Below are 11,995 nucleotides of genomic sequence, written 5' to 3'. Positions count from 1 at the left end.
GATCCAACATGGGTTTCTCAAAAACAAGTCATGCCAGATGAATCTCATTCTTTATAGCCTTACAAACTTGGTGGATCAGGGGGATGCTGTGGATGTTGTGTATCTTGATTTCAGTAAGGCTTTTGACAAATGATATTCTTGCAGAGAAGCTGGTATAAAGTGGGCTGGACAAGATAACTGTTAGGTGGATTTGTAGCTGGTTGACTGACCAAACCCAAAGGGTGCTGACCAACGGTTCCTTGTCATCTTGGGAAAAAGTGACAAGTGGGGTGCTGCAGGGTTCTTTCCTGGGCCTGTTTTTGGTTAACATCTTTATAAACAACTTGGATAAACACATTGAGCGGATGCTCATCCAATCTGCAGGTGCCACAAAACTGGGAGGGGTAGCCAATGCCACAGAAGACAAACTGGGCCAAAACTAACAAAATGAATTTCAGTAGGGACAATGTCAGGTTCTGCACTTGGACAGAAAGAACCAGTTGTACAAATATAAGATGGGGGACACCTGGCTTGCCAGTAGTACATATGTGTCAGCTCCGTTCCTTCACTGACAGGGAACGAGAACGCAGGCCTAGAGAGAGAGAGCAGGTAAGAGTGGAGTGCAGAGGGGAGGGAGCAGCAGCAGCAGCAGGGAGCAGCAAAAACCTGATCTCTGACACAGGGAAAATGAAAGAGAGAGCCAAAGTGAAAGAATGCAACTTGTCAGCTCAGACAGTGATACAGACACAGGAATACATGGAGTGCCCTCTCCAAAACCTCATAGGATCAGGAGATTAGCCAAGAAGCGCAACCAGGACAGGAAGGGAATGGGGGGAGGTTTCCTGTTGGGGGAAAAGGGGGCGGGCCTCAGTTCCGGCAACTGTGCTTTCTGAGGATGAAGGAGATTAGCTGAGCTCCGACCAGGACCTTTTGATTTGACTAATAAATCTGAAATAATTAACTGCCAGAGTCGTCTTGCTTGTGTGGGAAAGACCCAAGCCATTACAATATGGAAAGGATCTAGGTGGTCTTGGCAGACCTCAAGCTTAACACACAACAGTGTAATGCAGCAGCAAAAAATGTGAATGCTATTCTAGGCTGCATCAAGACTACTATTGTGTCCCAATCACAGGAAGTCATAGTCCTGCTCTATTCTGTCTTGGTCAGGCCACACCTGGAGTCCAGTGTCCAGTTTTGGGTGCCACAATTTAAGAAGGATATTGATGAGCTGGAAGGTGTGAAGTGGATGGCAACCAAGATGATCCAGGGTCTGGAAACCAAGGCTTACACTGAGGAATGATTGAGGGAGTTTGCGTATGTTTAGCATGGAAAAAAGGAGATTGGAGAAGAGATAGGATGGCCATCTTCAAATGGCTGTCACGTGATGGATGGAGCAAACTTGTTTTCTCCTGCTTGGGGGAGGGAGGGTAGGACGTGAACTCGTGGCTTCAAGTTATAAGAAAGGAAATTCCGGCTAAACCTCACTTAAGAACTTTCTGACAGTAAGAGCTGTTCGACAGTGGAATGGACTCCCTTGGGAGGTGGTGGAGATTTTTAAGCAGAGGTTGGATGGCCATCTGTCCTGGATGCTTTGCATTGTAGGAGTTGCACTAGAATTTAGACGACCCAGCTCTGTGATTCTGTAACATTTCCACCCCACGGAAAGCCCGACCCCTTCTTCCTCCCCTTCTGCGAGCCCCTCATCTGTTTCATTTCAGCTTCGTGGGGCTTCCCACCTCCTCCCCGTCTCCCCCTGAAAAAGCGAAACAGCCCGGCCGCCCCCTCCTCCTCCTCCCGCCCCCCGGGAGAGACCCCTTGCGATGCTGTGGGGAAGGCGGTGCGCCGCCTGCTCCTCGGGGTCGGCCCAAACCCTGCCCCGTGGGTGGGTCTGACCCTGCCTGGGAGGAAGGGGCCGGCCCAGCGAGAGGGCGAGCCAGCCAGCCAGCCAGAGAGCGAGCGAGCGAGCGAGGAGCACGGAGACCAGCCGCCCCGGCCTAGTCCTCCAGAGCCACAAGTCGGCCGGCCGGCGGGCGAGCGGAGAGCGCGGCTTCCCTCAGCGCAGCGGGCCGAGGCGGCGGCGGCGGTGTTTGCGCTGCTCCCCGGCGGGCGGGGGCCTCCCGCGGGGCCGGCCGGCTTCGGCGAGGCGCCCCCGCCGCCCTCGAGGCCGAGCCGCAAGCGCAGGCAAGGCAGGCCGCGGCCGGCGGGCCCCGGAGATGCGGCCAGGATGTCTGTGTCAGGGCTGAAGGCCGAGCTGAAGCTGCTCGAGTCCATCTTCGACAAGGACCACGAGCGCTTCCGCATCGTCTCCTGGAAGCTCGACGAGCTCCACTGCCAGTTCGTGCTGCTCCCCGCCGCCGCCGCCGCCGCCACGGCCCCGACCACCCCCGCCGGCCCCGCCACGCCCGCCGCCAGCAGCCCCGCCAGCGCCGGGGGAGGCAGCCTCCCCGCGCCGCCCCCGCCGCCGCCGCCGCTCACCATCCACTGCAACATCACGGTGGGTGCCGCCGCCGCCGCCGCGCCTCGGGGGGCCAAGGGGAGCCGCGCAGAGCCGCGGGTGGGACCGAGGGGGTTTGCCGAGCTTTGTTTTGCATTTCTCCCTCCCCCCCCCTTACCGGGGTCTCCCCTTCCTCATCCTCACAACATCCCTGCCATGTAGGGTAGGCCGAGGGGGTGCTGGGCTCCCACGGAGCTTCATGCCCCAGTGGGTATTGGAACCCCCGCCTGGAGGGGTGGGAGAGTTCCTCTGGAGTAATTGCTCCGGGGCAGTTAAGGAGGGTCAGGAGCACCTAGGAGAGAAGAGAGGCTCTGGCTGCCCCCCAGGAGTGTGAGAAACAGGGTACAAGGCAACCCAGGAGTTGAGGACTGGGGCTTCCTTACTTTCTCTGTTCTCTTTTTGCATTGATATCCCAACCTGTTCCTCCCAAGGAGCACAAGGCGGGGTACCTGGTTCTCCCTGGTGCAACAACCCTGTGCCTGGATTAGGCGGCAGAGGCAGTGCTTGGCCCAAGGGTCACCAAGTGAGATTTGAACGCTGGTCTCTCCCTCTACACTGCACTGGCTCTCTCACCTGTTTCCCCAAATTTTCAGAAGAGGGGTAATTCTCCAGGATGTGGGGTAAGGAGCACCCAGGAGGGCTGGTGGGTGCTGTGTCCTCAGCCCATCTAGTGAGTAAGCAGGAGCCTTGCTAGAAGGGGCAGGAGGTGGGGAACAGTCCAAAGATTGAGAAATGGGGTTGGGAGGTGGCCATAGCCACAGGTTTGGGACATACCCTTCAAGGGACCTGGGGGATTATTAATTTGAGACAGGCTGGGTTTACTATGCCAGGGAGAAATCCTGGGAGTTGGAGATTGGGGCTGGCCCAGGGTTGGGGCTTGTCACTTGGGGAAATAAGAGTTCTGCTGGGGGGGGACACCCCACGGTGGTTTTGTTTGGCCTCCTGGAAAAGGGAGCTTTGGGGCCTGGGAGTAGGAGGCAGCCCAAGAGTCAGGGTGGGGTAGAGAGCCATGAGCTCAGATTGTGAGGCTGAGTCACTCCAGAGTCTGGAGAAGGCCTCAATTTCTGGGGATTAGAATGAGACTGGTGATGGTCCAACCCTTTTTTGACATAATTTTTTATTGATTTTCATACAATTTAACAAATTCAGTTTTCATACAATGTTCCCTTTGCATTTTGATTTCCCATCCTCACTTCCATGATGTTTCTGTTCAAATCCTTTGATCTACTTAGTTATAATTCATATTTCTATAACATATATCCTACATTACATTCCTTTATTGTTCTTATTCCTTTGCTTATGTTTCCAGTTCTGCCTGTGATTTCATTTGGCTATAATATTTTATCAGATAGTCTAAGAATTGCCTCCACTCTTCCACAAACATTTTATCTCTTTGGTCTCTTATTTTTGCCATCTCCATAGAGTCTAAATCTCCTCTTTTGTTGGAACTTCTGTCCATTTCTGCATATACAATATTCTGGTTGCAGTGGAAGTATACATAAAAATTTAACCAACTTTTTTGAGACCTCTGCCCCAATTATTCCCAAAAGAAATGCTTCAGGCTTTTGGGGGATGACTGTTTTAAAGATCTTTTTTAATTCATTGTGTATCATCTCCCAAAAGCTTGTTGTTTTTTTACAAGTCCACCACACATGAAATAACTATTGGGACTGTTTTCATTTCCAACATTTACTTGATATAGTCTTATACATTTTAGCCAGTTTGTTAGGTATTAAACACCATCTGTATATCATTTTCAAATAGTTTTCCTTTAATGTGTAGCAAGCAGTAAATTTCATATCTACTTTCCACAACTTTTCCCATACAGCCATATCAATATTATGTCCCAAATCTTTTAGCCCAGTGTATCATTGCAGACTTAACCAATTTGTCTTTCGTTTCCCATTCTAATAACATTTTGTACATTTTCAAAATCATTTTTCCTTTACCTTTTAACAGTGTTAATTCAGATTCAGATCTTTGGTCTGCAGTCATACCTCGGGTTGAAGTTGATTCAGGTTAAGCGTTTTCGGGTTGTGCTCTGTGGCGACCCGAAAGTAATGGAACGCATTACTTCCAGGTTTCGCCGCGTGTGCAGACTGTCAAAATGACGTCACACACATGCGCAGAAGCGGCGAATCGCGACGCGTGCAGACGCGGGTTGCGTTCGCTTCAGGATGTGAACGGGGCTCCAGAACGGATCCCATTCGTATCCAGAGGTACCACTGTATAAAGCCATATGTCCTATTTTTCTTACGTAGTTCATTTACTTGATGATATTAGAGCCATCCCATCACTCACTTTTGGACTTCTTGTTGTTTCAACTCACAACAGTCTCCAGAAAACCTTAATATGTAAAACCTCTATATGTACCCCATTTTGCTTCCACATTCAATTTCTTTTGTGCACATGCCTCTATTGGAGATAACCACAATGGTGTTTTCCTTTCAAATAAATTTTTATATCGGGTTCACACACTACTTGTGATTTAAAAATTCTTTGTGAACCTTACCCTTCTCATACCATAAATATGCATGCCACCCAAACCTTCTAGGTCAAATAACACAGTGGTGTCCAAACTTTTTTCAAAGAGGGCCAGATTTGATGAAGTGAAGGGCCATGAGGGCCAACCAAAGTTGTTGACCCTTTTTTTAAGGACTAAAGTTGTTGAGGTTTTCTTTAAGGAAAGAAACTGCCACTGGGGCCAGATGAAACCAACCGGTGGGCTGGATTAGGCCCCTGAAACGGACTTTGGACATACCTGAAATAACCTATTGTTTTTCAGTACCAGCCATTCCTTCTTCCAACTCATACAGGCAGCTTTATAACATAGTTTTAAGTATGGCAGTGAAAATCCTCCTCTTTCTTTAGCATCAGTTAATATTTTAAATTTAATCCTGTTTTCTTCCCCATCCCAGACTTTTGGACCTTGCCATTCTAGAGAAAGGGTTGGGGGAGACATCCTTTCTTGAGGTAGGGAAGATTGATAGAGGGTAGATGAGGAGGGGTGATTTCTTATGTTACTCTAGGGCTTGCTTAGTTATGGGGTGGCAGGCGGGGAGGCAGAGAGTCATTCCTAATGAAGCAGAGAAGAAAAGACACCCAAGGTTCTTTTCTCTTCCTGTTGCAGTCAGATGAGCTGGTGGCTCATCCGTAGCTATTGGGGGGGGGGGACGACTAGCCAGGTATTATGTCCCAGAGGGGCGCCATTGAGGCTCCCAGCCTCTGTGTGTGTGTGTGTTCTAGGTGTTCCAAACTGGGTCTTTGAAGCATGGGGTGGGTGCGCGTGCGCGCCTAGGATCAATAGTCCTGTGGTGGAGCATACATGGGGGCTACTCCCAGAAGATCAGGTGGCGACAAGAGAGGCTCTGTTGAGGCTGGTTCTTAAATATGAAGGGAACTACGTTACTACCATCCAGATCTCACATGGCTACACTTGGTTTTTTGTGTGTAAATTCTGAAACTTCATAGTGTAAAAACTTACTACTCAGAACTTCATTTTCTCCTTCAAAGTTGAACAGTTATCCCTTTGTTAATTTGTTTTTTAGAACCTTTCTTTGCTCGCAGTAGTCATATTGCCTCTCTTTCCCTCTTTGTTTTTCCCTTTGTTTTCTCTCTGGAAATATTATTTGCATTACTGAAGTTTTGGGAAGGGCAGTCTGAAAGGAAATATACTTCCCTCCTCTTCAGCCATTCAACTTCTTTAAGTATAGGAGTGCTTGCAACAGACAACTTTGACAAAAGAAGCCAGAAGATTTTGTTTCTTTAAATTGAAAAAAAAGTGTTGCAGGGCGGGTATATGTGTGTGTGAGAGAGAGAGCAGAATGTGGGCAAAGTGCTCCTCCCTGATTAGTTGGAAGTTAGATTAAGTAATTTCTCTCCACCCATGATAGGTGGAAGCCCAGAGAGAACAAGGAGTGTGCCCATATTGTTGAATGTATGACCTGCTTTTAAAACAAGGCATGAGCTGAGTAACTTGCCTCTCCACCAGCTGAGGAGGTACTAGCTTGAAAGCAAGTCAGGAATTCTCTGTTTGGAGTAAAAAGGTAAAAGGTAAGGGATCCCTGGACGATTAAGTCCAGTCAAAGGTGACTGTGGGGTGCGGCGCTCATCTTGCTTTCAGGACAACTTTCTGGGTCATGGCTAAACTGCTTCTGGTGCAACGGGACACTGTGAGGGAAGCCAGAGCACATAGAAACACCATTTATCTTCCTGCAGCATAGTGATACCTCAGTTTTCGAATATCTTGGAAGTCGAACGTTTTGGTTTTTGAACATCTTGGAAGTCGAACGTTTCGGTTTTCGAACACCGAAAACCCAGACGTAACTCGGTCCCAGGATTGCTGAAGAAAGCAGATCACTTAAGGAAAAAACCCAATTGAAGAGAGGTGGGCAAGGTAGAAGGCTAGAGTTGCCCCCTGGCCGGACTTCTCTGCCATTAAACCCACACTCTGCTACTGGCTCTCTCTCCTCTGAGAAACTACATGTGTTGAATTTCTGTTTCCTATTCAGCATTTAAAGGTGTAGGAGCCCTACTAGAAAGAAATGGGTAGCAACCCAATGTAGGACCATGAAGGGCTATGAGCTGGGAACATTTTCCTTAATGTTTATAGATTTAGAGCCCACCTGTTTAAAAGACAACTTTCTCATAAGGAAAGCACACAGATATATCACTCAGACTGTTATGTCGTATAACTATATATACACACACATACATAAAAACATAAAGCAGAGCACTAAAATTAAAAATTCTAATGAACATGCAGGCAATGAAACACATTAAAATAAAATCAGCCGCAGCAGAACCTTAGAATTATAATGCAACCACAATAAAACAGCATCACAGATTGCAGGTCCAATTAAAATAATTACAAAAAGGCCACAGTAAACAAATAAGTTTTCAAGGTCCATTTGAAGCAATGGAGCCTGTCTGATCACGCTTGGGGAAAAAGTTATTTAGATACAGCATGCAAATTTACTACTTTTGTAATATGACATAAATTTAAAATGTGATTTCCCCCCACCCCATTGAATCTCCCTCTTTTCTCAGTTTCAGTTTGTTTGGTCTATATACTAAGCATCAAAGGTGAGTAAGAGCAGAGGTGCACAAGTTTGAAACCATCAAAAGATTTATCAGCCAAAAACTAACACTAGAGTTACAGGATTTGATAAACCCTTGTAGGAGTGGTAGGTACCTGTTGATGGGAGCCACTAGTGCAGCCTACTGAATCCTGAATTGCCACACACCATAGTAGTTCCCACCCCTTTTGAAGTTTTCTTCTCCCACAAGGCAAATGTCATATGGTTCCTATTGTGTACATATTGTTGTACGCTGCCTTGATAGTTTATATGAAGGCAGTATATAAATGCTATTATACATAAATTTAAATTAATGTTGGCTAACAGCTTGCCACCCCTACTGGTAAAACAGCCCTGTGACACTCAGCTGTGAAGTGGCATAACTCTTTTTGCAGGCTTGCACGTTGGTGCCATACCTTCCTGCAAAGCTGTAAACATTCTAGGAATTCAATGCCACCGGTAAACTGGCAAAGGGTTTTGAGCCACCAGTCCTATGCACACTTCAAAGTAAGCCTCAGTGAAATTGGTGGAGCTTGTTTCTGATTAAACACAGATAGGATCAGGTTACATATTGGTTGAAATAGCTGTGTATGGCCCTGGGCTTCCCTGATGAGTCTTGCTTATTTTGTGGAAGAAGAGGAGACAGTAAGTTCATGCCAACAACCATTCATTTCTCCTGTCCTAAATATGCCCAGGGTGGGAAGGAGCAGTTGCGGTGATGCTGATGGCTTACTGTCATTGTGTAGGAGAAACGGAAAAGGTCCCTGCTTGCTTGCAGTGTGTTAGGACTGTAGTTTTATAGAACTAATGCTCAACTTGGCTCCGTGCTGTTTTAATGTGACATGTGATGAAAGTGAGCTCTTTCAGATAGGAAAAACTCAGGATTGTTCTATACAAACATAGAAATTCTAGCCATGTCAAGCTGCTCTGCAGACTAAATATCAACCATCGCTGTTGTAGGAATGCAGAAACTCTGCTTCTCTTTGTGTAGGAGAGGAATCCCTATTGGATCTTAACTGGTTGAGATCCTTTATTCCAGCCTTCCCCAACCTGGTGCCCTCCAGCTGTGTTGGACTTCAGCTTCCATCAGCCCCAGCCAAGGGAGCAATGGAAATCTCCACCATATTTGGGAATTTGCTAGTTACACTTCTCTTAAGTACTCAAACTGAAGATGTTCTAGCTCCCTGCTAGGAGTTATCTTTGGCCTTGTCATCTTTCTTATACAGAAAGCAAAAGGTGAACTTTTAATATACTGCAATATTAATCTTTAATGGAGACATATCCCAATATTTACTCCCACAAATCCATATTGTGAACAGTCCTTTAATTGTAGTCTACCAGTGGACCACAATGTGTGTCTGATTTGCCCCTAAACATAATTGTAGAACTGGGGTGGGACAGTGTATGATGTCAAATAATAGGCAGAGGACTTGGGGACAAATATTAATTGCTGGTGAAAACTGGAATGGCAGAGATGAGAGTAGTGGTAGCTCCCCGCCCCCTTGTTTTCCTGTTGATCCAGGAATGAGAGAGCTGACAAGTCAGCACTTCACTTTAAAAAAGGCTGCAGGGAACAATGCTGTGATACAGCTTATTATTATTATTAAAAATCCTGCCTTTACTCCAAGAAACTCAGGTTGGTTCCCCCTGTTTTATCCTTGCAACAACCCTTGGAGTGTAGGCTAGTGGCTGGTGCAAGGTCATCTAGTTAGCTTCGTGACTGGATGGGCATTTGAACCTGAGTCTCCCTGGTTGTGTTCCAAGACTTGTCCACTGGCTCATGCCAGTTCTGCCAACCTGATCCAGAAAACAGTGCAAGAAACACATCTGAAACATATTGATGAGGTAGCCATTATTGTTTACTACCACAAATATAAGTTCAGCTCCCTGATTTAAGCAGCCATAACCATTTATTTGACTTGGATTGTGGTTCTAAACCCATTGAACCAAAGTTGGGTTTATTTCTGAGTCAAGGGCCAAGTAAGTGTGCTGACACCATAAACAGGTTTATTATGCTAAAAAGCTTTCACTGTCTGGCAGCCACACTTAACAGCACAAAGCCCTGTGAGTCCCATGAGGGTCTCAAGAGCGAAAGGAGTGCAGTAGTCTTGAGGTGCCTGTTGCTCCTCCCCTGCTCCCCTGCCAAGGGGCCTGCGCACTAGAACTTGAGTGCCATGTCAGGCACCTGCCCTACTTTGGGAAAAGCTGACTTAAGCTGTTCTTGGGACTTCCTTAGCAATGTCAGCGTGCCTTTGGTACAGAGGTGTCGTACTGTTTACAGCAAACAAGATGTACTTTAGCTCATGCTGCTTCAAGAGGGAATTGTCTGTTCTGCCTGGAACTACTGTCCCTGCTACACAGAATTGTGTTTGTATGTAGTCCTTACGCAATAAACAGATGAAGGCGTTGACACACTGGATAATTGAAAATGGCTGTGCCAGCTTGTCATAGGCAGTTAGACTCATTTTATGCCATGGGGTGTAATTCTAATGTTGTGTTCTTTTTTTTCATGGCCAGTAAGGCATTTTGGGGCCTAGGACTACTGGCAGCAGCTGGCCATCTGAGTGTTTACTGTCCCAGGGTGACCTGCATCATGATCACATAGCCAAAAGTTGGGGAATTAATCTTCTTCATAAGAGGAGACTCCTGGAGCTGGTTTGTGTGAACCCAAAGGCTTGATAGTTTGTAGGCAGCATCAGTAGTACTATAGAGCTCGGAGTTGCAGTAATTTCCCTTCAGAGGTGTAAAGCAATCTGTAAAATCTGGCTTGATTGTTTCTGCACCTACCCCAAAACAGATATTGGCATGTTTACCTATACCTGTATTTACCTATACTTGTAGGAAGGGGAGATATTTTCTGCATTCTAAACCTCCTCTGTGGACTGGAGTAGGTATTATCAACTTGTTTTTTTGGCAGAAGCCTCTGGGCCTCCATAGAACTGCACAGTGAAGAAATGCAGGTATTAAATGCAGAGCTCTCTCCCCTGCCTCACTCCAAAGGAAGGAGTGGGCAATTGCTAGCTGATAATAAATATCCATTCATCCTGCCTCTCTTCCACAAGGGAGGGAAGCTAAAGGAGACTTACAGTGTTCACAGTCATTTCCCATCCAAGCACAGACCAGACTGACCATAGTTCTAAATTATCAGACACCCTAAATAGCTCCTGCTTCCTTCAACATGTTTTAATAAATAGCAAGCATCCTGAATCATGGCAGGAATCTTGCAAAATAAAAACTGGTGCCAAGCAACATGATCCATCTGCTTCTAATATAAACAGTGGAACTTGGTGCAACCTATGGCAAAAACTGTGTGAATCTGTTCCCTTTTTGAAAACGGCAGACCGCCTTGACTTTTGCTAAGACCTGTGCTAAGCGTTACATGCTTCCTTTAGAGGGTCAGCATTCAAGTAGCAGAAATCCAGTAACTCTTTGATCTAAAGGTGTGTAGAACTGTTGGTCATTAGGGATGTTTGTTTTAGAATATGCTAGTTTTGCAGAATAAACATGAGCTTTTGTCATGTCTTCAACGGGGGTTAGTTCTGATAAACAACAGTTCATTTGTGACTGGGCTGTACAGGAACAGTCTCTGTATAGATATTTCCCTGCACATAGGAAAGCATCTAAAACTCTTCTTTCTGATCTATTTATTCTTCCGTATGGAGGAGCATTTGGTCATTTGGGTCCCCTATCTGCAATCTGATATAATGTATCGCAGAAACAGATTTAGCACATCCATCTGCTGTTTGTGACAAACTTGACAGATGTTTATCATACATATAGTAGCAAGGGAGTGGGGGAAGCAATTTCACTAACAAAGCAAGGAGAGACCTTCTTGTGCTTGGTCATAATTCATTTTCAGATAGGATTTTTTGAGGATACATAATTAAAATAAAATTTTGAGGGCCAGAAATCAACATTTCTGTGCACAAGAAGCTGCCCAGTAGCAGACCTATCTAGCTTGTCTGCTGCTGCTCCCCAGAGTGTTAGACAGAGGCTGCCTTTGAAGATTTTGCAGATTACAAGCACTGAAAACAGTCCTGCTGACCTGGGATTCTCTGCTCCAGTTGCCACATCTCTCTGGAGACAATTGCTTTGTGTCCCAAGTGAGCAGCTATTGGTAGATCTTCCACTTCTAGCCATTAAGATACTGTATGTTAGACATTTACTAAGGGCCAAATTAGACATAAGATGTGTGAATGTGTTTGATGCATATTCTTTAGCTGCCAGGGAGCAGGGCCTAGGCAGCATTGGAGCCAGAGCGAGTGGGGTGGATGAGTTTAATTCTCCCTCCCTGACAAAAAGTGGCAGCTCTGAAGGTGCTGTTTGTGTGCAGTTTCAAGGGAGCAACCTTTTGTTGCTGGGACAGTGGAAATGTTGAACTTTTCTTCCTTCAACCCTGTGCTCCCAGTCTGTATTCATTACATTCATGTCAGTCAGGCGTTGT

At 46.3% G+C, this 11,995-nt stretch overlaps 1 protein-coding gene across 4 annotated transcripts in view; it reads left to right on the top strand.

The window, feature by feature from the left end:
- The first annotated feature begins 2,145 nt into the window (after nt 1-2,145).
- Nucleotides 2,146-11,995, top strand: part of UBE2Q2 (ubiquitin conjugating enzyme E2 Q2) — a 39,919-nt gene continuing 30,069 nt past the window's right edge. For 3 of the 4 annotated variants that reach the window (XM_083630671.1, XM_083630669.1, XM_083630670.1), the window contains exon 1: nt 2,147-2,473. In XM_083630671.1, the coding sequence (XP_083486797.1) occupies nt 2,204-2,473 (270 nt within the window). In that variant the 5' untranslated portion in view covers nt 2,147-2,203. Of the gene's footprint in view, nt 2,474-11,995 lie in introns of all 4 variants that reach the window. The other variant, XM_083630668.1, reaches the window with a different exon arrangement.

Source organism: Podarcis filfolensis, assembly GCF_964270895.1.
Source record: "Podarcis filfolensis genome assembly, chromosome: 9".
Taxonomy (NCBI): domain Eukaryota; kingdom Metazoa; phylum Chordata; class Lepidosauria; order Squamata; family Lacertidae; genus Podarcis; species Podarcis filfolensis.
This window is presented reverse-complemented; position numbering and strand designations above follow the sequence as displayed.